Genomic DNA, 27,262 nt, shown 5'->3' with positions numbered 1-27,262 from the left:
TTCTTGGTTAGTTCAAGATTGATTTCTCTGTGTCCTGCATCAAAAGTATGTGATGCCTTCAGCAACTGAGCCTTATCATCTAGTTATGGTGGGCATCCAAGAGAAATGGAAGCAACCTCTGGTGTTTTGGGTACCTTTGGGAATCTTTAAACCGATTATGTATATTTTCATTTAATAACTCATGTCTTCTATGAGCAGCACTGTTCACCATGTGGGGTACTTGTTCAAACTTCTTTCAAAATATTTTAAGTTAGCTTATGAAGAAGTTAGGCTTCCTAAAGCTTACCCATATGTCCTTGGTTTCGATGAGCCTACTCTTTAACCACTCCATTCCCTCCACCACCTGTCCCCACTTCCACTTAAACTTTAAGCTCTCAGGACCTACCCCCTCTCTTCTTTAATATTTTCAGGAGAATGGATGCAACTGGAAAGCACGATATCAAGTGAGGTATGTGAATCCTAGCTTCTAACCTTTATGTGTGTGCATTTATGTGGGAGTGTGTTTATATTCTAATAAACGAGAAGGGGCCCCTGAGAGGGGAGCAGGAGGCTCTACGGCTAGAGGAGGAGGGTAGTAGAGCCCATGTACCCACCCATGTGATGTGGAAACAGGAGGATATGGAAGGGTAGACAAACACCGAGGGTAGAAAGGTGGCAGGGCAGAGAGATTGGGGAGAAGAGTTGATAAGGACAGGATCAGCCAAAATTAACAGTGTATGAAAAAGCCATAAGGAGAAGGCACCAAACCCTAACTGCTAGACCACCAGAGAACTACAAATATAATTTTTGGCTTAATAAAATAATTTAATTGTGCACATAAAACATAGATAACATATGAAATATGCATTTTCTCCCAGAGCTAATGGTGAAAAAATGTCACATTTCCTTATCTTCCCATGCCAAAGTGTAGAGAGATAGCAAGTGATAACTTATATTTCAATGCACCCTCTTGGTTCCTATTCCAATCACGCTCTCTATAGATTACTACTAATGAAGCTGTTTTCGGTTGAGATGGGCTGCTGAGTATAACACTAGTTTCATTAAAATGCTTCCTCATTACAAAATGGTTTTTGGCTTACAACTGTGTGGGTTTTTTGTTTTTGTTTTTGTTTTTGTTTTTTTGAGGCAGGGTTTTTCTGTGTAGTCCTGGCTGTCCTAAAGCTCACTCTGTAGACCAGGATGGTCTTGAACTCACAGATCTACCAGCCTCTGCTTTCCAATTGCCAGGATTAAAAGCCTGTGATATCACTGTGGAGGGAGGGAATTAATATATGAGAGAAGAAATAAGAAAAAAGGAAAACCACTAATGAATGTTTCCTGATATTTTATAAAAATTGATAATAAATAGATTTTTGAAATAACAGTAAAACTTCAGGTGTTTGTTTTGTTTTGGAACTTTCATAAATTCCCTATTTTTGATGCTGTCTTTAACCCATGTATCTGAGATTTTTATATTTCTCGCTTGTTTGTATTTTAAATTTTTAGTGAGAGCCTGTCACTTGGGATTTTATAGCAATCTACTTTTTTAGTAAAAATATTCTATATGGAGAAATTCCTTAAGGTATTGTGATTAAGATGTAAATCTGATTAAGAAGTAAAATAAAAATGTAAAAGCTTGAGGAGGTCTGGAGGTGGCCTATGTCTCTAGGAGACCCCCAAAGCAACACAGACCAATTGCCACTGCTTGGAGTTGTCCATAAAAAGCAGATGCTAAGACTCTATTGCCAATGACATCATACACTCAGGTGGAAGGACACAGAGAAGTCAAGCAGGGACTGAGCTGGAGGCTACCCCCTGTCTGGCTAGGTCTTCACCTTGCTGGAAGGTCTATGTAGACTGTTGGTGGAAAAATTTCTTTCTCAGCTGTGGAACCTGTATGCTACACTGTTGACTGCCCATGACTGTCCAGGCAAGCCTTGTGCCCACTGGTGTAACTGAAGCAAGTCTATTATGGATAAGCAGTTGCTTTCTGGTTGGATTTGAGACCTACCCCACAACAGAGACTTGGCATCTGGTCTTATAAAAACCTAGCCTCTGTGGATGAGGAGATCATGGGCCTTAGTCAGGAAGTTAAGACTGTTGATTTGATAAATGGGTATAATGTGCCTACGAAACTGCCCTCTAAATAACTGTGTGTATGCAGGTTGATTGCTGCCACCATCAACTTTAGCCAAGCCACCTTGACCAAAGGTGGTTGGTTTGTTTTTGCAATGAGCAGCAACAATTGCAGAGGCTCACAAATGGTTAAAGAACAAGTGATTGCTTCTGAGTTGAATACTCAGATGAAAAGGAGATATAAATATATCATGTCCTCTAAGGTGAGTGGAGTATTACCTAATATTGGAAAAAAATTAAAAGCCAGAGGAAAAGGGTAGGGAAGGGTAGGGAGTGGTGCAGAACACTGACTTCTAGATATGACCTGACTCTTGAACTAGAATTCACAGCAGCTAGGACTCATCACATACTCCTATATACACAGACACAGTCACACACACACACACAAACACACAATCACACATACAAAAATGCACCCCACACATGTACACATAAACACAGTTACACACACATACACACACACAAACACATACAATTAGCACACACTTACATGCTCAGTCATGAAACGGGGAGGGGCTAATGGGGCCCCACCCGACCTTGAGGGTTTATTTGTGACTAATGGTTGCTGAGAGGAGAGACAATTTCTCTTCAGTAGTGTAGCCACTGGTAAGGTGCCCATGCTTCTGTAAATAACCTAGTGAAACTCATTGGGTCATTAAAAAACAAACAAACAAACAAACATGAAAGTAGAAAGGGAGATCAATTGAGAAGGGGATTAGTAGTGGCGGGAGGTAAATAGCAATGAAATGGTAAAAAAGACATTTTATACATGTATGAAAATAAAAGAGAAAAATGCAGACTAGTTAAATGGCTAAAATCAGGTGATCAGAGTGTAAACATGATTTCCAATTTTATAAAGATTAAGAGCACACTACCAATTTCTGTAAGCCAAGTAATTGATACTTATATGGGACAGTGACAGAAGCCCTGAGGTCTCGGAGTCTGCAGTCCCCATTCCCTCCTGTGACAGCCAGGAGCGGGGGTCTTACCAAGCTGAGATAAAACAGGCTCTTCCCGGGGAGGAACTGTGCATGGTTCCTGAGTTGGGAGAAAGAAGCTGGACACTTAGGGCAGTAAAACAAAGGCCATTTGGAGCAGCAGGGCTGGGAGAGTGCCCACAGTGGCAGTGGCAATCCCTGCAGAGTCTCTCTGTGGGTAATTCACTGAAAAGGTACCTCCCAATAGCCTCTGGGCCTGAGGGGCATGACAACTAGATCAGGGCCAAGGCAATGGGGACAGAGGCATCCCTGTGCTGGCTTCCCTGCATCCAGGAAGCCAGTGACAGAAGCCTACATCCCGGGGTCTGCTCACAATGACCTTGGCTGTCCTATAGAGTCTGACCTACCGCTGATGCCCAAGCGCTATCTAGGGACCGTGCTGGAGGGCAACTCACTTGTCCAGGATGAAGTAGAGGTCGAAAACACCCTGACATCCCTCTACCGACGCATCCTGGCTCCAGTCTTGCCTCATGTGTTGGATCTGGCGTTGGTGAGAACTTCTGGAGCCCTTGCCCATGCGGTGGAATAGTTTCCAGCCAGGGCCGTGGTATCGGAGGCCCCCAGCTTTAACAATGGGAGGAGGCCACAGGAGCAGGAGCAGAAAGAGTGCCGCCGCCGAGCAAGGCATGGGGGGACTGTGGCTATGTTCTTGACTGTCCCTGTGACTTTGCTAGTTCTTGGGATGCTGTGGCAGGTCACATGGAGGCTGAATAGCAGCCACCTCTGCCTGAACCTAGGGGCCGAGGATCACCGCTTGTATCCTACCACCAATGGTAGCACTCCACCTGGTATACTCAGAGCATAGGGACTGGGGAGGCAGCTACTCTGGGGTGTCCTTCCCCCAGCTACCTAAGGAGCCCTTCCCCCACCTTGGGACAAAACACCCTGGGGCTATGATGGACAGAAAGGTTGACATGGTGACTTTGTGACCTGCCCCTCTGCTCAGTGCCTTCATGCTGACAATGCCAAATGCTAGTCAGAGGGCCTTTTCAGGAGTCTCAGATGAGGACTCCTTGTCCTTCATCCCAGCCCCTCACAGGGTGTCCTTAGGGACTATCTCAAGGAATCTATGTGTTTTGTTAACTGAAAAGGTGGTCGAGCTCTCCACTTACTGTGAGTGAAGAGGACAAGGCACCAAGGCGCAAGTGTGTGAAAAGTGGGAGGCCAGTTGTGGGTCCTGAAAGCTGTAGGCAATGTCTGATTTCAGAAGGAAATGAAGATTGTGTGCTGCTGTCCAGGTCCCATATTAGAGGGAGTAGTTCATCCATCCACTGCCATGTGACAAGCTGTCCAACTTTGATGACTTAACAGAACCATTTTATTGTGATCTCAGGTTAACTGGGTCAGACCCTCAGCAAAGGTAGGGTGGGAGGCCCCTCGGAAAGGGACCCTGGGAAGTCCCGAGTTCTAGGAGAGACTGGAACTGTCTGGAAGCTTCTTCTTTGTCTCCTGTGGCACCAGGGCTAAGGAACTCCAGAGTGGGACTCAGCTAGAATTGTCTTGAAGCCCTAACCTGTGGTCTCTCCCTGTGATTTAGGCCTCTTCATGGCATCAGTGCGCATGAACCTTCTTCACAAAGGCTCAGAGCTTGAGGGGACAGTGCCTGCAGTGAGCAGCTTGAGTCTGTGGTGTCCTTTATGACATCATCTCACCAGGCATGCTGTCATTTATGCTGTTCTGTGGTCAGCGCTTCAGCAGCTTGTCAAAGTTCAGGGAGGATTGTGGATGGGCCTGACCTGTGCTCACTCGCTTGCATAAAAGTCCCTGGAGTGTCATGGGTGGGGAAGGAGACGGTGCCAGCGCCAGACACCCGCATTCGAAAGGAATTCAGAATCACCCAGACTGTAAGGGAAACTATGTGTAGAAGTACCATGACCACTCTTCTTTTTATGTCTGATACTCATAAAAGTCATTAAGAATTTAAACCCTTCCCTCTTATTAATTCTGAAATAGATCTCAATATATACAACATAAAGTTTACAAGGTATAGCACTAGGTCTCTGGAGATCTTGGTTTTTTTAAAATAATAACTGTCTCAAATATGTAATGAGTCGAAACTGATCACATTTAGGATACTGGCTTTATCACCTAAGGCTTCTCATCACATCTCCTGTGACACTTCTTATTGTCATAGTTTATGTTTTCCCCCATTGAATAGCTATCTCTTAGACTGTGGCCTTAGTCTGCCTTATATTCATTATCATTCCTAGGTAGTTTGGCCATGTATTCACACGAGCTGGCCCTTGTTTCCTGCTCTGCAGAGCCTGTGTGTGTGTGTGTGTGTGTGTGTGTGTGTGTGTGTGTGTGTGTGTGTTCTTTCTCCCATCAGAGGTGTTTAGCTTTCCTATTTGTTCATTTACGTTGTGTATTCTGAATACCTGGCCTTTATCAGGTATGGCAATCTTTTCTTCCAATATATGGCTTGTTTTTTTTTTTTTTTTTCACTGAATTTTAGGAAAAAAATGCACACATTCTTAGTTTTTATGCACACTGATGTTGGTTAGATGAAAGGCCTTGGTCCCCAGGGTAGCAGTACTGTAGCCTAGTGGGAAATCTTTAATCCCTGGGGACATATCCTTCCACGGGACAGTGAGACCTTCATCTCTTCCACTTCTTTTTCTAGCTCATGAGATACAGCGTCCACACCAGATGCTGACCCGAAGTACCACCTTTCTAAAGTCCCAAAGACATAAGACAGCCTGATGTTGGGCAGGAGTCTTCACAACTGTGAGCCAAAACTTGGGCCAAGGAGATGCTGATAAGACAGGACTCCTGGCTGAGTGCTATTGGTAGCTGCTGGCTGCTGGGGTCGGGGGTAGAGGTTGGGAGGGGGTGGGGAGAACCCTAGAACACTTTCTTGAGGGGTGCTGCCCACACTCAAGTGCTGGCCCTCCACCTACTCGATACCTGCAGCTCTAAGTAGACTCAGTGGGTCATAAAGGGAAAAAAAATCGTAATTACAGTTTGAAATTTTTATATTTAGTTTTAGTAATCTAATATTTTTTAAAAATGTGATTTAAATCGCTACAATTATGTGAGTATGTAATATTGTTACACATATTTTTTATAGCAGAACAAATATACTCTAAAAAAATAAACCCATTACAAAAAAGCTTATTGGTTCAGGTGTTTTATGACACCACACAGCTAACACACAGATTAGCTTTCATTTTCTACCCTTTTCCTACTGGAGTCTTCAGGTTCTCCCGTGCTACAGAACTTATCCCAACCTGGCACAAGGCTGTCTTTCTAAATGGAGAGAGTGGTAGGGGTGGGAGCTTCCAGACAGGTGGAGGGGCAGTTGGGAAGCTTTGGCAAATATGCGGGAGAGTGTCTAGGCCCAAGAAGACACAGGGGTCCTGAGCTGCAGGACTGCAGGAGGGGTCTTAGAGAGTCTTGGGTAGAACAGGCAGGAACCATGAAAGCAGAGGTTAGAGTGACACTAGGGGAGGAGGTAGTGGTGGGAGTGTGCTGGGCCAGGGACAGTTGGGTGGAAGAGGGGTGGAGAGGTAGCCTCCAGCAACTATGGCTGAGCCAGACAAGCACCTTACCCGTTCACAGCTGCCTGAGCCTGGCTCAATTCAGTTGGAGGCAGCTGGCCCAAATCCTAGGCAGCTAGTCTCCTGGAGTTGCTGGCTGCAGACCTGGGACCTGGATTGATGCTGTTTTGGTGTTCTCTCTTTGGGGTTCAGGGCTACAGATACAGACTCTTGGAAGTGTGCACTGTGGAGGCTCCAGCCCAGGTGCCTGAACAGCCCTCCTTGCAAGTGAGGGCATGGGTGGCTGAGGTGGGCCAAGTTCAGAGATTTTGGACTGTGCCCTATGCTGACCCATGCAGAACCTAGAGGCATTGGGGGGATAGGGGTCCATCTCAATTCCTTCTTCTCTGGGGTCCGCTTTTCTGAGCTTGCGAAGCCTGATTTTAATTTCTTCACTCCTAAGTTGACTTTCTGGGCTGTGTTTCCAGCCATAAATGACTCCATCCCTGGTGAATGCTCTGATCTTCTCAGCCAGGGTGTGTGCTGGGCACGAGGGTAAGAACACACCAGCCATAGGTCTTTAACAGGCACTTCCAAACATCTGGAAATATAACATGTTCAAGGCCCATCATGGGGAAAAAAGAGGCCAAACAATCAAATTACAAATCTCTGAGTTTTCAGGATGAGTGAAAAGAAAACATTCGGTTTTAGAGAGGTGGCTCTGATGGACTCTTGCCCTCAAGTTTGGCTTTCCACGGCACCCATAGCACACCAGGAAGATGACCTATGCAGCAGGCCCTTTCTTGGCTGGTGGACAGTGCTAAGTTGGGAGACACAGAAAGAAACAGGGTTCCAAATGAGCATGAGAAGGCAATGGGAGGCCAGGCTGTGTGGTTGAGACCTTTAGGTGTGAGTGGAAGTAAAAATGACAGTAAACTCAATGCTTGCCAATGCCACTGGCAATTTGTATATTAAGTGACACATGTTTACTGCTTAGTGAAACACAAAGCATTATAGAATTATAACTGTGGTGGCTGAAATTAATGTTCATGTGTTCATTAAGTAGTAAGGTCAATGTAAAGAAAGTATTTTATGTCACTATCAGATTTTCTTGGCCACATTTCAAATGAAGACATTTATAAAAGCAAGTCAGGTTAACTTTGGAGGTTGGGGAAGCAGAAATAATATATTCAGGCTTTTGATTTCTTACAGAATTCAGTCTCGTCACAGACATGGTTTTATCTTTAATGTTTATGATACATATTATTATATATGTCCATATATCAAAACACAAAATACCAACGTTGTTTACCAATTAAAACCAATTTCATAGTTTGTTGATGTCTTTCTGTTGCCTGAGGCTTTTATCTGATGTTGCACAGAAAATGTACACAGAAATAAACAGACATCAAATTGATGGAGGGGGTTGCATGTGTTTACTGAAATAATTTTCTATGTCATATCAAAGAATGCTGGGTAGATTCTGGGTGTGTGCATGGGGTTCTGATTTGAGAGGCTGGAGGCAAGTATTTCCTAAACTGTAAAGACAAATTCCTTATAGAAATTACATTTAAGCTTGGTGTGGTGGCACACGCCTACAATCCCAGCACTGAGGGAGGCAGAGGCTGGCCTCTGTGAGCTCAAGGCCAGCCAGGTCTACAAAGTGAGGCCAGAATAGCCAAGGCTACACAGAGAAACCTATCTCACAAACAAAACACCAAAAAATTAAAAAAAAAGAAATTACTCTTATGTGTAATTTACCTATAACTTTATATTATATTCCCAAAATCCTAACACTATTGAGAGAGGGGAGCAAGTGGAGTTTGAGATCATCCCTAGCTAGAAACTGAGACCATATCTCAAAACAAAAAAAATAATACACCCCAAATTAATGTTATCAAATTTTACGATAATTTAAAATGATGTAATGGCCAGGTGGTGGTACACACCTCTAATTCCAGCACTCAGGAGGCAGAGGCAGGCAGATCTTTGAATTCGAGGCCAGCCTGGTCTATAGATAGAGTGCCAGGACAGCCAGGGCTACACAGAGAAACCCGTCTCAAAAACCAAACCAACCAAACAAACAAAACAAAGACGTACTGTAGAAAAAAGGAAATGAGTGTTGGGGGATGGTCTGATATATTTTGATGATAGTTACTGCTTTCTGTCTCTGTGACCCACCTTTTGATTAATAAAGGCCATCCCACCTGGGCAGGGCAAAGGAGATAGGTGGGCTAGGAGAGAGAGGAATTCTGGGAAGAAGAAGAAAGAGAAGAAGAGAGAGACCCCAGAGTAGAGAGGAGAGAAAGGAAGGCCACCATGGATTAGATGGAGGAGAAGCACATGGCTGGCGTGGATGGAGAATTCGGCCCAGAGGATGAACATTAACAAGTATTTGGGATTACGGATGGGAGGTAGCTTGATAGAAATTATTAGGAGCAGATGGCATGGGATTGAGGCAGGGATCCCATGCCTGCCCCACTATGGGAGGTAGTTTAGAGGATTGATATCTGCCCTGCCCCAGGTTAACTAAGGCTATTTTAAAATATAAGAAGTGTTTGTGTCTTCATTGATTGCTAGCCGGGTGTACTGAAGTAATAATACTGATAATAAACAATTATTAGGCCCTACTGATAATACAGATAACTTAAAAACAATAAAGGAGAAAGGAAGAAAATGAAGGAATAAAACCACTTCTAGTAGTAGATAAAGACAAGTATTTTAGCATTGTTAAGTAAGCCATGATTCATTCAAATTAACTTGAACAGGATGGAGAAAGATACTCAGCTCAGGTGAAGAGACTGCCACCATTGCATTAGGATATTATTTTAGAATGCGTTCATTCCTTCCCGGAGCCCAGACATACAGAGGACGTAATAGAGGCACTGACAGGGTAGGGGTATGACTGACTGGTAATTTTTCTAGATATTGATTTGCGGGTCCTGCAATTCAAGTGTCCAGTTAGCTATGCCTGTGACTCCTGTCTTGTGAAAAAAAAATCACAGAATATTTGAAACTGATGGTGAAACTGCTTTCCTCAGCATTGAAGAGCAACCTGGCACCCAGTTCTGCCAGCAGGGAGCTGTCTCCTGAGAGCATCTTTGGTACAACAGGCATATTCCCTGCTGGAGTGGGCAGAGCATCCTCCTTGTCTTCCAACTCAACTGAGGTCAGTGTGAGACCTTGGTCTCATGTGTCCAAAGTCACCCTTGACTGAGGGCAGAGTTGCACTCAGTTGCCACAGATTGAAGTCAGACAGTAAAGGAATTTTAATCTCTAAAGTACATGCAGCAAGAAGCCCCTCAAGATCTTGTGGTCATGCAGTCCATCCCACAGAAAGGCAACCAGGGACTGGGTAGTGGGGGTCAGACAGATAACTGAGGGCCTTGACATTGGGGATACAGTTCTGTTTTTGTCTTTTGATCACAGTAAAGACTAGACTTTCCCAGACATCTGCAGGAGTCGGGTTGCTCCCAGTAGGTTTCAGTGAGAGCCTTCCATTCCTACTGAACTGTCAAGGGGTCTCACAGACTGAGAGGAGCCCTGGAAGGCTCAGCCTGCCAGCTGGTTTTGATAGTACTGCCTGGCATGCAAGCTGCCTTCAGAGGTCTGTATCTACTCTCTTTCTGCTCATGTGCCACCCGTGCCTTCTTTGTATAGGACCAGTGCTTGGCAGTTTATGTTGGTGCTGCTCATTACCACGCCCACCCTGGCTCATTTTGACTCTTCTAAGGGTGCGTCATGTGACTTAGGTGATGTTCAGTCATGGGGTGTTCTCTCTACCCTTCTGGTCTAGGCTAAGAATTGACTCTGTCTACTTAGGTTTGGGTGATGCGCCAGAGTGAGACTTGTCTGACAATATCCCGCTTATCCCAAAGATGTAGGGGTGGAGGCTCGGTTGATAGCTGAACAAAATGTAATCTCCTTGTAAGTCAGGTAACTGAGAGCTGTACCCTATCTTCCTTTCACTAGGGTGGGAGCTCTCTGACCAATGCCAGACTGGCTGAGCTAGAAAAGAGTGAGAGTGACAAGGGGGACCTGATGACGTGGGACCTTTCCCCTTGCTTTCTCTGACACTGACCACTATAGAGAAAGCCTGGTGAGGGTCACTGGGGATGGCCAGAGTGGAGGGAACTTTCTTCCCAAGTCCCTTGGCTCCTCAGCAATGCTCTTCTCCTCCAGCCAGGGCTGCAAGTTTACCTCATGGCAGCTAGAGCACAAAGGTTCCCACTGTGCTCATAAACCGGCCTTTTGCTTTCAGCAAACTAGCAAGCTGGGCTGGTGCATGCTGGGTGGGGTCCCAGGATCTCTAGAAGGGCAGGCTACATATACTCTTCACATGGAGAGCCCCAAGGCTGGCCTCAGAGAAGTGTGAACTGAGCCCTATTCAGAGATAGAGAACACCAGGTAGAGACAGCCACAGGCACCCTGCTTCTAAGGAATAGTTGAGAAATTTCTCTTGCACATATATACTTTTCTCGGAATAAGTACCACAAATATTTATTCTCTGTGTTTCTAGAGATCCATTGTCCCAATAACTTTTGTAAAGTTTGCAGGTCGCTGCTCTGGACACATCTATAGGTCATCTTGAGTGATGTGCTCAGGGATCTCTGTGTCTATTCTCTCTGGACCCTGCCCCATGGGACTGCACACGGGGGCTCTGCCACCTGCCAGTCACTCTCCATAGCCCTTTATCCTATATAATTTTTCATGTCTGACAGTGCAGTACCAACACCTGGACTTTGTTAAAAAAAAATCTCTGTATATACATGACTTGAAAGTTCTTTGCAAAGCAAAGCCTATATAAAGAACAAAATAAAAGATTAGCCAAGGGACTAGAACAGTGGTTTTCAGCCTTCTTAATGCTGAAACCCTTTGATCCAGTTTCTCATGCTATGGTGACTTTTTTGCTACTTCGTAACTAATTTTGCTATTGTTATGAATTGTAATGGAAATATTGGGCAGGCAGGATATTTGATATGTGACCCCCGAAGGGCTTGCACCCCACAGGTTGAGAACCACTGGGCTATAAAGTGGCTCAGTAAGGTATATTGCATACAAGTATGAGACCCTCAGTTTGGGATCCCCAGCATTAACTTAAAAAGCTGGGTGCAAGGGTACACGCCTTGGAGTGGCCAGGTGTGCTTCGGCAGCTGTTAAAGTTCTGTCAGGATGAATCAGGGTGACACTGGGTGTGCTCTTCATAGAGGTTTTGACTTAAGAACTTCCATGTCACAGATCTGGTGACAAAACTCTGGAACTCATCCATGCCTAGCCACATGACCCCATGGAGGTTTGTCCTTCTGAGTGTCACAGAAACACATTTGAGGTTTACCCCCTGGATGACAAATTTCCTGATAAGCAACACGTTCCAACTCCTTTAAAATTACAGTGCAAGAACAGAGACGCAGGGGTCCAAATCAGCAGCAAAGACCTCTCAATCTTGGCTCTGAGACATCTGCTGCAGGGGAGGAAATGGCAGTGGGGCTCTGGAGGACACCTGGGCAGTGGGAGAGAGCAAAGGATGTATCCTGCAATAGCTATTTGGGAGTTGGTGACATTGAGAACAGGAGGCCAGGGGCAGGTACTCCTGTCTTGAGGGCAAGCTGGCCTTAGAGGTGCAGGGAACGTGAGAAGAGAGGACACTCAGGAGGTCGAGGTTGGTGCACTGCCCCTGCAGGGAGAGAAGAAAGAAGAGAGCCCAAAAGTGGCATTGAAACTAGCCCAGAAGGCTGCAATGCCTGCTCAGGGGTTGGGGTCAACACCAGCATCCTCACAGGGTGGATTGGACCTGGAGGAAGTTTCTCTCCCCAGGGAGCTGTTCTCCAGGTCCTACTCTCCTCCTAGACTCAGTGCTGGTGGCTGAAGTCAACCTGCTGGGAGGGCCTGAAACAGAGGCAGCCCCAGTTCTTGGGACCAGTGGCTCTTTCCTGGCAGAAGGGACTCTGGGCTGGAGAGATGGCTTAGCAGTTAAGGGGATGGAAAAACACACCGCAGACTTCTGCTCCAGACAAATTACAAATGCAGAATTGCAGGAGAGGCACAGAAGTTGAGGGCTGCGTGTATTCTGGGGGCGGACACTGGGGCGAGTGCAAGGTTAAAATAAACCACAGCTGGGGACTAAGCATTATCAGTGATGTCCACCCAGCACTGTCAATCATGCCTGACAGCCAGTCCTTCTGGACCAGTGAGCACCCATGGATTGTGTAAGGGCCACGTCCAGAAGGCACCTGGGTGGCTCATTAGCCTCAGGTCCCCATGGCTTGGGTTTCTTTCAGTTCATGCAGGGAACATGGCTCTGCATGCCCTTGTTCTTAGGCACAAATGAAACCAGAGGGCATAGCACAAGCAACAAACAAACAAACAAACAAAACAGCAAAACCAAAGCAGCAGCCATTCTGCCCTTTAGAAGTGGCCCTGGCTCCCACTCACCTGGTCAGTAGACTGAGACCACATCACTGGCAACTGGTGGCAGCTTAAGGGACTGAAGTTACATACGGTCACATTGCCCTGAAAAGCAGGGGCCATCATGAAGAGGAAGCAGGGCATGGACTCTGTCCCTGAAGGCACAAGGACTCTTGACTCATCTGACTCTGTCCCAAGGGGGTGGGGGTGGGGAAACTGTGAACAAATCCCCAGCCTGCTCCCTGAGATGCTTACAACCTTGAATGTCTGGAATTGTCATTGTGGGACAGTTTCAGAATCTGAGATAAGACAGTGTTTCCACCGGGGGGAGAAGCCAGTAGCTGGCTTTGGAGATATGTGGAGGCTCGAGGGGTGTGTGATAGTAAGCAGTGCTTTTAGGGGAGACATGATGTGGGAACCTACCTAGAAAGGGTCCCTGAGAACAGGAGGGCTTGTGCCTGGGACCACACAGGAGAGGGCTATGTCCTGTTCAGAAGCAGGTACCCTGGGCCAGGGCAAAGAGGCCCAAAGATCCCTAGCTCTTTTTTTTTTTTTTTAAGGATTTATTTCTTTAATATTTATACAATATTCTGCCTGCGTGTGTGCCTACATGCCAGGAGAGGGCACAAGATCTCATTATGGATGGCTGTGAGCCACCATGTGGTTGCTGGGAATTGAACTCAGGACCTTTAGAAGAACAGCCAGTGCTCTTAATCTCTGAGCCATCGCTCCAGCCCGATCCCTAGCTCTTATGGTGGGCACCCTATGGCCTAGGTTCTGTAGCTAGATGCCGAAGGCCCTGAGTGGGCAGGGCCAGGCCCTTCAGGCTAGGGCACATAGCTGTCAGAGACTTCCTCTCTGGAAGGTGTGGGTTGACTTTTCTGTGGCCACCCACGAGCATGGGAGGACTAGGCTGGCTCTTGTCTCGCTGGACAGCTATGGAGAAGCCGAAGTCCTCAAAATGAAGTGATAGGTCCTTTCCAGAGAAAGTACATCGAGGAAGAGAACAAAACCCAATGGAAACTGGGACTCTTTCATCCTAAATGTTGACCTCATGGATCCTTCCTGTCCAAGGCCCAGGGTTGCTGCTCTGCTACTTTCTCCCTCCTCAAGATGGACGTAGACCCTTCTGGGCAAAGAGGAGACCCTCAGGCTGAATGACCACTTTCCAGGGCTTGACTCTCACACAAGGAGGTGGCAAAGCCTTTGTCAGGGTCTCTGTGTCAGTGTCCTCCTTCTTACTCTTTCGGGGGTGGGGTGGGGTGGGAGGCGCCATCTCAGCAGGAAGCAGAAATACATGGACCAGTTCTTTTCCTCCTTGTGCCTGAAGAGGTCCAGGGACCAGGAATTTTCCCGGTGGGCAGAGGTTTTGCAGAGCTTGCCTGCTCTATTTTTATTGTCTCTGAGCCCCTTTGTCATTCAGTGTGTCTTGGCTTACCCACATTCTAAGGGTTACATCAGAGATACTTACCCGTGGCTGCAAAATTGTCCAGGGACATTGGCTGGAGCAACACCTCTGAGGAGCAGAGGCTGGCCTGTGAGTGCATTCAGTGGTTACTGTCCTAACACCTTGATAGCGCCAAAGGGAGACTCAAGTATCTGGACAATTCAGGTAGGGTAGGGGTAGGCCTATTTGCTGCCCTTCCTACTGTGGAGGACAGGCATTGGATGCTATCTTGAACAAATCAACCCAGGTCTGTCCCACCAAGCCATAGTCCCTCCTACACCCAGACCTCTGCTGTCAGACCTAGGTGTGCTTGTGTCCCTGAAGCCAGCCTGGAGCCACAGCTCCCACGGCGTCCTCTTACCTCTGTGCCTCTGCTCACATACACGTTGCGGCAGCAGCAGCCACAGCAAATGATCACAATGGGCGACACGTTCACTGGTGGTGCAGGTGCAGGCACTGAGGGAGGCACTGGAGGAGGCACTGGAGGAGGGGGTGTGTCTTTCTCTGTGGGCTGGTTGAAGGGAGGAAAATCTGTCTGAGCTTTGTCTGCCACTTCAGGAACAGGGACACTGTGGGCCCTGGGCAACACCTGGCACTGTGGGGCCTCTCAGCTATTGTTTTGGGGTAAAGGGAAGGATGTATTCCACATTGGGGGGAGGAAGAGAAACAGAGAGCCCCCTCCCCATAGTTATCAGACATGGAGCTCCAGAAAGTAATAACTGCCCACTTCTGAGCCCTTGGCTCTCCCGAGTTCCAGACTCACTGGCAGAAGTCTGGCCTGGTTGCTGTACAGCGGGGCCAGCACTAGCCTGTAACCATCCCTTCCATCTGTCTCTGGCCTTGCATAGCCATCCTCATCCAGGCCACTCTGCAGCCAGCACAGTCCCACCACAACAGGGAGGCTGCTCTTCTTCCAGCCCAAGCTCAAGCTCCACCTGCCCCAGGCTCTCTCTGACTTCTCTGGTCCTCAGCTGATATGAGCCACAGACGCTTACCCATCTTGTTCCTGTGCTTTCCCGGGGACATCCCTCACATCTCAGGGCCAGCTGGGACTCTTTCACCCTCCTTATCCCTCAGGTCCTTTGGCTGGCCCCAGGCACCCCTATCTCCCCTGCCAGGAGACAGGGATGGAGACAGATCCATAGGAGCAAGAAGACCCCCGCCCCCCAGGTTGGAGATGAGGGTCAACGTTGTTGCGGAAGGCTCTGCTTCCAGCAGCCCAGCTGCCACCTCAGCATCAGGCAGAGTCCATTGGAAGTCTCCTGAAAGCCACCCAGGCAGTAGGAGCTGCTGTTCATACTGATTGTTTGACCAAGGTCTAGATCAGAAAAAGGCTCTTGGATATTCGTTATCTGGTGATCTTGCAAGTCCCACAGCCTTTGGAGTCCCTTCACCTCTTGTCCTGGCTGAGGGAGTGGGAAGCCCTGGGTATAGGCTGCACGAAGCGTCATTTTGCTGGCCACTCACCTCTCTGACATGTGACCATACCAGGACACAAAGAATGACTCACCTGTGACTGTGGTGCAGGTGCTGGCAGTGCCTTGGGAGGCTAGAGGGTGAAACATGCACTATTATGGTTTGTACAACTGTTCCCCAGATGCCCTGTGTGCTAAAGTTTCAGTCCCAGCCTATGGTGCTATCTGGAAGTGTTGCAGCCTACAGTAGACATCGGGGAACCCATGGGAGGAAGTTAACCCTTGGCAATGCATCCTAGAATAATTCTTTCTCTTTCAGAATGGAGATGAGGTGTGGACTTCCCTGCCCCACAATCTCATCACAATGTGTCTTTGCCACAGGCTCAAAGGCATGGGATACTATGAACTAAAATCTCCAAAATCCATGAGCTAAAATAAAATTTTCTTTTTTCAAAATTGATTATTTCATGTATTTTTGTTGTTGTTGTTGTAGTACAGGAGGCCAGCTAACAAAGTTCTATTGTAACTCAGCCCTACAGATGACCCTCATCTGGAGTAAAGGAATAAGAATGGTCCTGGGGCCCATGTTTAAGCACCACACACAGTGCCAGTGTGCTGGAGTGCTCCACCTGACTCTGAGGAAGCCCCTTGAGCATGCTCAACATCTGCCTCAGCGGGCCGTAAATGTCATGATGCTGTCCCATATTCATGCCCCTGGGTGGGCAGAGGGTGCTCACCTGTCTGCAGCATAGCCACCAGACCCACCACAGCAATACAGGAATCATCATCAGTACCAGAACCATGGTGCTGAGCAAAACTTCCGTGCTTGGCTCAGCTGGTGGGAGAACAGTGGCTGATGGTGGTAGTGGAGACAACGGAGGAGGAGGAGGGCGTGGAAGAGGAGGAGGTGGAGCAGTGGGGACTAGGGTAGCTGTTGGGCCTGGGATAGGGTTTGTTGGTGAAATTGTTGAATTTGTCATTGGTGGTGGGGTAGAGGTTTCAGGGACAGGAGTGGTGGTCACTGGTGTAGTTCTCTGTGGAAAGAAAGATCAGCGTCCTTAGCAGACAGCCTAGCTTTAACGTAGAGCACCCTTCCTGGATGCCCAGTGCTTGCCTGCTCCCTCTGTCTCCCCTCCATTCTCTCAAGCTGCCTGGCCTCAAGGTGGTACAACAGTAGTGGTAGAGGGTAGGTCTCTTGTCTAGCTCTGGGTCTTGCTCCAAGGCTATGTTCTGAACCCAGGTGAAGACAGCCTAGGCTCCTCAGCACTTCATGAATCCCAGCTCTCACTGGGGTCTCAGCCTGACAATATACTGGCCTACAGGTGGCCACATCTCAGAAGGCCAAGCTGCTGCTTGCCCCACCCCAAGATATAGAACCTTGTCTTTCCTCCCACCTCTACAGTGTGTAACTTGCCCCTCTTCCCCTTGGGCCCTAGATTTCTATCTGCACAGGGGAAGGAGCATTTCCGTCATGGACACTTGGATCCTTAGAGCTCAGACATCATCCTGGCTTTTCTCTTGTCACTCACAATGAGCTCAGCCTGTTTGGCCCTTCCTCAAGGGGTCACAGACTTGCTTAGAGCAAGGACTGCAGATAGCACTGATGGGAGGTCCCTGGGACTTAGAAACAGCTTGAAAACACAGTGGAGGGCAGTGGTGATGGTGGTGGCTGCTGCCAGGATGGCACCTGCCTACCCTCTTATCCCTCCTTCTAGAAACTAAGATGGGCCACCCAAAGTGCCTGTATATCATGATATGCCTCTGGGTCTCACCTAGCACCCTCTCCATGCTTGACTTTCCAGGAAAAGCTGTATTTTCACAGGGCCTCTGACTAGCCAGGGTCATTGAACCCACTGGGATACTCACACAGTCAGAAGTGTTCACAGAAATGATGTGGGCAAGGAAGTCTCTCCCATTGTTCAGGCTGACATCAACTAAGATGGTTCTAATGCACAGAAAGGCAGACCTCAGGAAGTAGCCCAGAGATCGGTACTGGGGCTTTCTTCATGGAAACAGCTCTGAACTTCCAATACTTGGACATTGCCCAAGACACAAGGAGTCAACTTGTGAAATTATGGCCAAGTGTATAGGTCAACATGAGGGGGCCTCGTGGCCTTTGGTGTCATCATAGCAGTAGGCTATAAACAAGGGAGTGTTGCTTCATGCCCTGCACAGTTCTCTGGACTTACAAAGCTTGTTGCCTTAGCTTTGGAACACCAGGTATTGATGCTTGGGATCCCTTGATCCCAGCTCTGAGCAGAGCCTGGGTACTGGGCAAGCCCAGCCTATCATGAGGATCACCAGCAAAGCCAGGTGACAGAGAGGCCAGAGCTCACCTGCAGCCAAACAGATGCTCTACAACAGAGGGGAAGCCAAATGCTGTACACAATGAGGACTACATTGTCTCTGGATTTATAGAGCCAAAAATCATGAGCACTTACTCTCCAACTTGCTTTATCTCTGGTCTAGGACAAATAATGGCAGTGGAGTTCAAACCAGTTGGGTTTTTATCTAAAGAAAGTGACATGAGGGGGATGTCAATAATTATGAGTCATGATCATCTACCCGTGTCCCCCCAAGCAATGCATGACAAACAGAGCAGATATCTTGGAAGGCAGATGGTTGGTGCTTCAAATCCACACAGTTCTTGGTACTTTTGCATATGGTGGACCATGACCATCCTCTCTGAGATGATGTTTAAAGCTAAACCAGTGAGGAACAACCAGGGACTGAACTGAAAGGCTTTCAGCAGACGTGCTGAGGTTGCTGAGGGGGAAGGGACAAGGAAGGGTGTGTGGGGTGAGGTGTGGGAAGAGGTCTTGTTTTGACTCAAGTTTGCTGACTTCTGGAGCTGCACAGACATTGGGCATGGAGGCCACAGAACTTGCTGGTGGGTGTGGGGGGGGGGTTTGGAGTAAGAGAAGTCAAAGATGACATTGGGACTTAATGACCAGAGGGACTGGATGTCATTTACCAAGTCAGGGAAGCCAGCAGAGAGGTTTGATGTTTCTGAGAAGGATACCATAGTTAGGACATTCCTATCTCATCCCCTAAGCTAGGTGCTTGCTTTCTCCTGTGTAGATTGGACTGCATGGCCTCAGAGAGCTCTGGGGGTCCTGCCACCTGTGCTTGACAGAGGCCAATCACTTCCCTATCCTGTCCTCCATTTCAAGAAAGCCTTTGAGTTTCCCTATCCCAAAGATCAGAACCACAGCTCTGTACCTGCTCACTTCTGGCCACCAATGAGAGAGACAGGAGAGTCCCTTGCTGACCTCAGGCCTAGGACTAGGTCAGAGGGTCAAGAGACTGGCTCTACCATCTCTCTCAATGGTCATGCCTACCCTCCAGGGACACTCATGAGACATTTCCTTATTGTCAGAACTAAATTTCTAGGTCATTCTTAAATGTTGGTACAACCAGACTCCTCACCCATTTAGAATGTTCTATGACAGAGTTGTGGTTGTGGTTGTGGCCACCTGGATATTTTAATTGTGAAGCCTACATTCAAACCAATAATCTAACAGAAAGACCACTAGTCATGCCGCTGACATCTCAGTCACTGCTAGGAACATGTCTGCCACTCTAGCAGACTCTCTGTCTCACTTGAGTTGTTTGTTTTAGTAGACTTAAACTTATTATTGTATATTTGAGAGTGTTGACAGCACTTACTATTGCTGAGTGCTAATGGTTTAATACTATTCATTTCTATTTCTCTGTTTTGCTGTGTGTATTATTTTTATTAGGTAAATCATAATAAGCAATGTTAGAATCATAAGCACTTGTAACATAAAATACAAAGTTAAAACCTCATCTTATAATCAGTACTCTCTCTCCATTTTTTACTTTACATAAGGGGGTGCTATATATGAAATGACTCATTGTTACCTGGGCCAGTTTGCTGGCCCTAAATCCATGGTCAAACTCCCTGAGTTCTTGAACCATTTCTTCCTTAATTGGGTCTGATCATGAACGTTATAATGAAAATCTGGTCAGGGGAAAGAGTTTGCTCCTGTGTATGGAATAGGTGGGATTCAGGGTGGGAAAGAAGTCTCCACAAAAGTGGCACTGACCAGGACAGCATTCTACCTTCTGCAGGGAGACAGAGAAAATTATGTACATCTGGCCCACTGAGGCAGCCACTCTGGGTCAGGGTGAGTTGATGCCCAGGATAGCCTGGCAGAGGGAAAAGACATTGCAAAGTGCAGACTGATAAAACCCAACACTTTGGCCACCCCAGAAAATTTTATCTTATGTTGTTCCATATAAAGATGCCTGTGTGCATGTGTGCATGTGTGTGTGTGTGTGTGTGTGTGTGTGTGTGTGTGTGTTTTGGGGGGCTCCGTGTACACCTCTGGGCTCCAAGTCTAGCTGCTATTGTCCTATCCATAGACTTGGGGGAGAGAACAAACTGAGAACAAGTTGGGCAGATGCTTTGATGAAAGTAGGTCAGTGGCAGTCCTGCCTCTCTGAAGAATGAAGCCTACTCCAGATGCCCCCTAGAAGCTGTGGATTTATTATTTTCTTATGTTCGTAAGAAGAGACGTGGCGAGGGCTAGAGAGATGGCTCAGCAGTTAAGAACATTGTCTGTTCTTCCAGAGGTCCTGAGTTCAATTTTCAGCAACCACATGGTGGCTCACAAGCATCTATGATGAGATCTGGTGCCCTCTTCTGGCGTGCATGTGGTACACACAGATAGATCTCACAAAAAATAAATTAAATAAATAAATCTTAAAAAAACAAAAAGAAGAGAGGTGGCTGGTTATGCCACATGGACACTGTACTGTCTCATAATACCCAATGAGAATAGGTCAGCAAAGGGGAGAAGCTTGCCTGGTTGAGAGGAAGGATTTGTGTGGAAGATAGGCGATTCTGAGGCACTGAAGGGGCCTTACTTACTGATGATCTTGGAGTCACTGAGCTTGAATCTACAAATAACTTGGCTGAGATCCTTTGCATTGTGAAAACCATATCCTCTTAAGGCCACAGGGCGATTTTCTGGAAGGACAACACGAGGAAGAGGTGCTATGGCCCTGGTTGCCGTTTATGGTGGCCCCAGACAGGACTTCCAGGGCCCCATGGCAGGCAACAGCTGTGTCTGTGCCAAGATCTGTGGGTTCTGTGTCATCCTTTTACGTCATCAGGGGTCTGTGCCAGCGTAGCTTAGTGGAGCCTCTCATATGCTGATCACCTTTCCCCGCCATTCCTGATTTAATATGCCTGCAAAACCAACCAGGCACACAGAGACCATTCCTAAACTCCCAGCCCTCCAGGTTGAAGACCCTAGAAAGGAGGCTCAAACATGGTGAGGCAGGGAGGTCCCTCATCCATCCAAGAGTGCTTCTCATAGGAACCAGTTTGTTTCAGCTGCAAAGCCAACACATCCTTTCTTACTCACTGAAGACTGCAGCTCATTAACAAGCTCTTTCTAACAGCAGTTAGTCTGGTCCCGGGCTTTGAGCCCAATATATAAGGGATATGAAGATGGTATCTTTCTTGGTAGCTATTCCCACAGGAGGCAGGCACGATTCTCTCACTATCAGTTTTCTGGAAGGATTCCACAGGATAGTCCTGGCACATTCCTAGCCTCCATGTGCTTCAGATGCGCCCATGTAGCTAACCCTCCCCAGTCTCTATTGCATACAGGTTGGCTCAGAAATAGCAAGGGGAACAGTTCATTCTGCTTCATTATGGGTACCAGCCTTGGGATTTCCCCCAAAGTGACAAATATCCTCTATGTGCCAGCTCTGCACAAGCTGACCAATAAAGTTCAAGAGGCCAGTGGCTGAGCTGGTGACTGGAGGCACCTGTCCCCACTACTCAGCTGAAGCAAGAAGAATGACAACTTGTATTTTCACTTGAGTTTGTCACAGCTACCCAGACACCAAGGCTGAGGTGTCTAGGGACAGTCAGAGAGACTTGCAGCAGTTGGGTGGCTAGAAGCAGGCGAGAGACTGTAGAAGGGTCCTCTACTCCTTCACTGCTCAGTCGCCAAACTCCCTACTCTTGCATAGTGGAGAAGGTTGGTGACAGCCAGAGACAAGGACTAGAATTGGTATGTATCAGGCTCTGGAACGTAGAGTCTAGATGCTCATCTGTCACCACACCGACTAGAAACACACTGTTTCTTGTCTCCCAACAGTCCCTAGCACAGCAGGCCTAACCTTTGGGGGAAGCATGGCAGCCTTCCCCACATGGAACACTTTGGGTACCATGGATAGCAGAGCTTAGTGCCGGCCTCTCAAACCTGGAACTCCCACAGAAAAACACATAGCCAGGACCCAGCAATTATCCCCATAAGAGGGCACTCGGTGAAAATGCCATCCACATGAAGACGAAGCCTATGTACACAAAGCACATGACAAGGAGAGGTGGCACTTCCCTAAGGCCACACAAGCATGCTCTTGGCACACTGGCAGGGGAACTCTAAGCTGGAGAGTGTGGCTGTCTTTGTGGATATTTCAGTCAAACATGTAGGCTTCCGTCTGTTCCCTGTAGCATACTGGGCCCAATTCTTCATTTTCATCCATTGACACCATCACATGGCTGATGCCCCTGTTTTGTAGGTGTGGAAACCCTGTATGTCCAATCCTTGCTGCACATGAACTTTCTTGGAGAGCCCAAGTTGCTCTTGGCATACAGCTTAGCATCCTTCATTTGAACATGTGGCATCTAAAGTGCTCTAGAATTTGTAACTGTTTTTGAGGCTCAACAGGACTCCACAAGTGGAAACTCTCTTAAAATTCACATTGGACATCATGGTGAGTCATAGTTGAAATGCAGTCGCAGCAGAAATGATGTCTGTTATCACCCTCAGGATGTATGCACGCAGTGTGTGATGAAACTTGCGTCCCCACCCCAAGATAGCCTATTATGTCTGTGTAAATATCAGAAGGTCAAAAATAGAAGTATCCAAAATAATTGTAATAGCAAGGGCTATGAATAAGGATGTTGGGCATGTAATGGATTTCTGACTGCACACTTTTCCTACTTTACAACTAAAATTTTGGTTCTGAGACAAAAAGATGACAATTGTATACACAACTCACTCTGCCACCACCGAGACATAGGCCTGGACAAGTACACATGCACTATAACTGGTCATAGAGATAACACACCTGCCCCCATCTAAATTACAAAACCCACCAACATGCTCCAGTTTACGTTAAGTACACAACACGCATACGCACGCACTGAGTGTCCCATGTGTAGTTGCTGCAACACTGTATAGCAACATATCACATACCATGCTTCTTAAAGATACGCATGAAACACACCACAAACACACATCCAATAGACAGCCCATACCCCATATCTTCACCATATAAATCCACCACACATACGGTACACCAATCACACAAGACACACATAAGCAACATGCGACATGTAGGTACCACATGGAGCTTATGCACCTAGAATAACACAGCACAAATCCCACAAAGTACACACATAACGTACATGAACACAGGCACATAACATAAACACCAAATGTATACTACAGTGTTCTATGTAAGACACACACGCCATATAGGCCAGTTGCACAAACATACACATCACATGTCCTTCACACACACATTTTCCTACCACAGGTGGGGACATAGAAAACAAACACACACAATGACAAGCACACACTCCACATGATGCATAGACCACCTACGCTCCGTCTACCCACACGTGCACTATCACACACATCACGCAGCACTTGCACAAGCATGCCACCACACCCATACTATGTATTCTATGTACCCATACACACACACACACACAAGCAGCCTGTGCCCAAGAGGCTGCTCTTCAAATCTCACCTCCTAGGCACAGAGGGGAAGGTTCAACATATCTGAGTTCAAGGCAGGTCCGTGTTCCAATCTGATGGAGAAAGGGAAGAATGGGTAGGCAGTGAGAACCTTGGGGGCCCAGGGAGATGCTGTCACCACACTGCATCTACTAACCGTGTCTACTAGCCCATGGAACAGGTTAGATGCGCCTTCCAAAACGAACACGTTTTCTTCGTTGTCTGTAATTTCATTCAACTACAAAAGAGAGGAGGCATCTTGAGACCCAAGTCGGGAGAGTGAGAGAGGGTAGAGGAGGGTGTCCCTAGATGTGAGACACAGCCACTTGCACTCAGGTGATGATGACTGTGAGGTGTCAAGGTCAGAGCAGCTTACAGTACCAGTAGTCATGCTTCTGAAGTGGAACCTGTTCTCTGTGTCCCCCTGGGATAGGTACAGACCATTCTCTGGGAGGTCTGGGTAGCTGCCTTTGAGAACTTGCCCTAGTAGGCTTCAGAGGGCCCCTGCTTACCTAGGCTAAGTTACCTTTTTTTTATCATTGTAGTCCAAGCCGATACAATAAACATATGCCCCCATGGTCCGAGCTTTATCAGCCTAAGAGGGAGAAGGTATTGATTACGTCATCCTAGTGCACGCAATGCGTGGGAGGCTGGGCCAGACTCACCTCCTCCTTAGACTTATCCAGTTCTTGTTGTGACAGTTGACCCCAAAACACAGCGATGATCAGACTAGATCTCGTAGTGGCTGACAGGAAAGCAAAGAGGGGCATGTTGGATGCAGCTACAGGCCCCACAGTGTTCACAACAGGCAGACCTGGTGAACCTCACCCCTCAGCCTCTGACGGGAGCCCAGACACAGGGCATCACCCATTAAATAGAAGCCCTGGGGAGGTAGGGACTGTCTGTCAGGGGACCTGGACTCTCAATGTTCTCGAATTACAGAATCTGTGACCTGAGGGCACACCACAAGTCTAGCCTGTCCCTGGATAGCAGGAGGAAGGGACAGCCCTTGTGCCAATAATGCCCAGTGAGGTTTGTGGGAACACTAGGCATGTTCCCAGCCAGGGCTGTCCTGGCAATGGTGGGAACAGTGAGTCTGAATCACAAGTCAGACAGAACGTCTTAGACAAAAGACCCTCGGTCCCCTTAGCATCTTTTCCTACATGGTCCAACCTATTCCAGACAAGTGCAGCAGAGCTACATTCTGGAGGGTTGTTTGATTTACATGGCACTTGTGCTAGCTGATACTTGGGCCTAGGAGGCAGGCCAAACAAAGCTTGATCGCCTAAGGGCAAATTAAGCCCTGGCTTCTGCTCTCTACCCTTGTGCTTTCTTCTTTCTGATCACCAGCACACATGTAGGCCAAGGACCGGTGAGAGCAAAGCTTGCACACGGTCATCTCAGAAGCATTCTAAGGTGGGTGCTGTGCTCAGAGGAGCCTGCTGCACAGGGAGAGGGGCCCTGGCTTTAAGAGACATGAAAAGGTCCAGGATCTGGACAGGCTCTATAGGGAGCCCAGCTCTGTAGACCTACTCTGCTGAACGTGCAGGCAGCTCACCTCCTGAGTTGGCCGTCTGGATCTGTTCATTCGCCTGCCAAGAAATGAAGAAAAATTGGTGACACTGGAGTGAGATGACCCCAGTGGTGGTCTACACTATGCCATTGCCCATATGTAGTTCCAGCCCTCCGAACCTTTTCCAGTCCTTTATGTAGTAATGTCGATCCTGCTAGCTGAATCGTCTGAATACTGGAGAGCATGTGACGAATTTCTCGTCTGAAGTAGAAGAAGGGTGAGGTGAGGCAATGTTGACAGTACCAAGCTAGCACCAAGCTCTTTCGCAGATTTGTCCATTGTGGAGACTGGGCATGGAGAGGGCACCAGGTCCTGTTACCCCTATTATGTCCCGAGTCTTTCTCTGGCCCTGATCCCATTAGCACTGAGGAAGTTCAGAAGGTGACAGCATTGCTCAGTGGGTTCCCTAGGAACATCGCTGAGGTTTTCTCTGGGTTCATTGCTGCCCCTAAGCATTCGAACTTTGGGTACCTTGATGGAGGCCATGTTTGTACTACCCTTGAGGTATATGGTGGCATTCTAGGCATGTGTGTCTGAGCCAGAGACTCTCAGGGACACCGCATTCCTAATGGGGACCCAATGCTGCCGTCACTCTCCTTTTGGGTAGCCTTTTCTTCAGTGGATGGGGCCGGAGAGGACATCATCACTCTGCTGATACTGTCTTATCTCACTGCAGCAGACCTCTGCCTGCCTCTCGTCCTTCTGCCCTGCTAAAGACTGTAGCCAATACGCTTAGACCTGAGCCCCAATGCAGACTCCATGTCCAGTAGATTTGAATCTGGCCATCAGTCCTAGGGCCTCTCCGCGAGGCTTGTGTTCTCAAGGCTGGAAAGGAACACGGCCTGTCGGGTTCTATTAAAGCGGATAGAATTCCCCGGGGTAGGCAGGACTAGCTTTTGTGACTGTTCCGGGACAGGAAGGATATGTGTGTGGGGGATTTAGGATAATTCAATGTGACAAGGCTGAGCAGGCTCAGCAAGTGACCTAGAATGAACAGAGTGGCTTTCTGTTGGGACAGTGAGTACCTGCTATGGACTAAGCTCCAAAGGGTCCCTTTCCTGACCCAGCTAAGTCCTGCCTAGAAACTGAGGACACCATGCCCACTCTCCCCAGTGAGGGCCAATGCAGGGCTTGCCCCTCCCACTTTAGTCCTTCTCTTCTGCCCAGCCCAGCCCCCTCTCTCATGCCTACTCTAGTGCCATCCTCCCTGGCCAGCCCAGTCTTCTATTCTCTGCCCAGGTTAACTGTCTCGCTTCTGTTTAGGTTAGTTTTTTACTCCCTGCCCAGCCCTTGCTGGCTCTCTAGGTTCCTTGAAAGACTCCTTATCTCAAATGTCCTCACTGCTATCTCAAACTCAGCCAGGTCTCTCTAAACCCAAGCCACTGGATGCACCACACCAGGCCTTCCTTGGACCTTGGAGATAGCCCCTCCCTGTTCCTTCTGGAGTCCCATCTCCATAAGCCTGGGGCCTGTCCCACTTTTCTCTTTGCTTCTAGCCTTCCTCTGAGACCCCACAACTCCACACACCTTTAGTCCCAAATATTCCTGCCTTCTTCTCTGCTCCCTGTATTCTGTACGAGTCCCAGACAGAACATCCAAAACTCTCCCTCTCAGACAGACTGAGGCTCTCAGTTTCTTGCCTCTGGGACAGTGGGCACAAAAGGGACACCTCCCTCAATGGCTGCCTGTCTCTCATACTTTCCTATAGCACCTAGCTCTGGGGATTTGGAGTCCCATCCTGAGATTTCTCTTTTTATAGTCAAAGAGTATACTCGCTGCCCTCCCCATGCCCCAGCACTGTACTTGGGTTCACACACACACACACACACACACACACACACACACACACACACACGTATATATGTACATATATGTCTATATACATACAAAAGTGCACACACACACACACACATACTTGCTTACCCTACTGAACCAGGCAGACAGTGGCACTCAGAACAGGACACACAGAGGCAACACTTTGAGGGGACACATATCTACCCTGCCAGCTCCCTAGATCCTAAGTGTTTTCACAGCCAGGGC

The 27,262-nt window shown here is 47.7% G+C and overlaps 1 protein-coding gene across 1 annotated transcript in view; it reads right to left on the bottom strand.

The window, feature by feature from the left end:
- LOC127187103 (anthrax toxin receptor-like) overlaps window positions 1-27,262 on the bottom strand; it is a 62,016-nt gene that overhangs the window by 30,279 nt on the left and 4,475 nt on the right. The window contains exons 4-12 of the mRNA XM_051143335.1: window positions 25,342-25,423; window positions 25,208-25,241; window positions 24,315-24,430; window positions 24,176-24,244; window positions 23,807-23,887; window positions 15,955-15,993; window positions 14,806-14,955; window positions 13,025-13,102; window positions 3,509-3,783 (exon numbers count right to left, since the gene is read on the bottom strand). Of these exons, the coding sequence (XP_050999292.1) occupies window positions 3,509-3,783; window positions 13,025-13,102; window positions 14,806-14,955; window positions 15,955-15,993; window positions 23,807-23,887; window positions 24,176-24,244; window positions 24,315-24,430; window positions 25,208-25,241; window positions 25,342-25,423 (924 nt within the window). The remainder of the gene's footprint in view (window positions 1-3,508; window positions 3,784-13,024; window positions 13,103-14,805; window positions 14,956-15,954; window positions 15,994-23,806; window positions 23,888-24,175; window positions 24,245-24,314; window positions 24,431-25,207; window positions 25,242-25,341; window positions 25,424-27,262) is intronic.

Source organism: Acomys russatus, chromosome 3, assembly GCF_903995435.1.
Source record: "Acomys russatus chromosome 3, mAcoRus1.1, whole genome shotgun sequence".
NCBI lineage: Eukaryota > Metazoa > Chordata > Mammalia > Rodentia > Muridae > Acomys > Acomys russatus.
The sequence above is the reverse complement of the archived record's forward strand: the minus strand, read 5'-3'. Positions and strand labels throughout refer to the sequence as shown.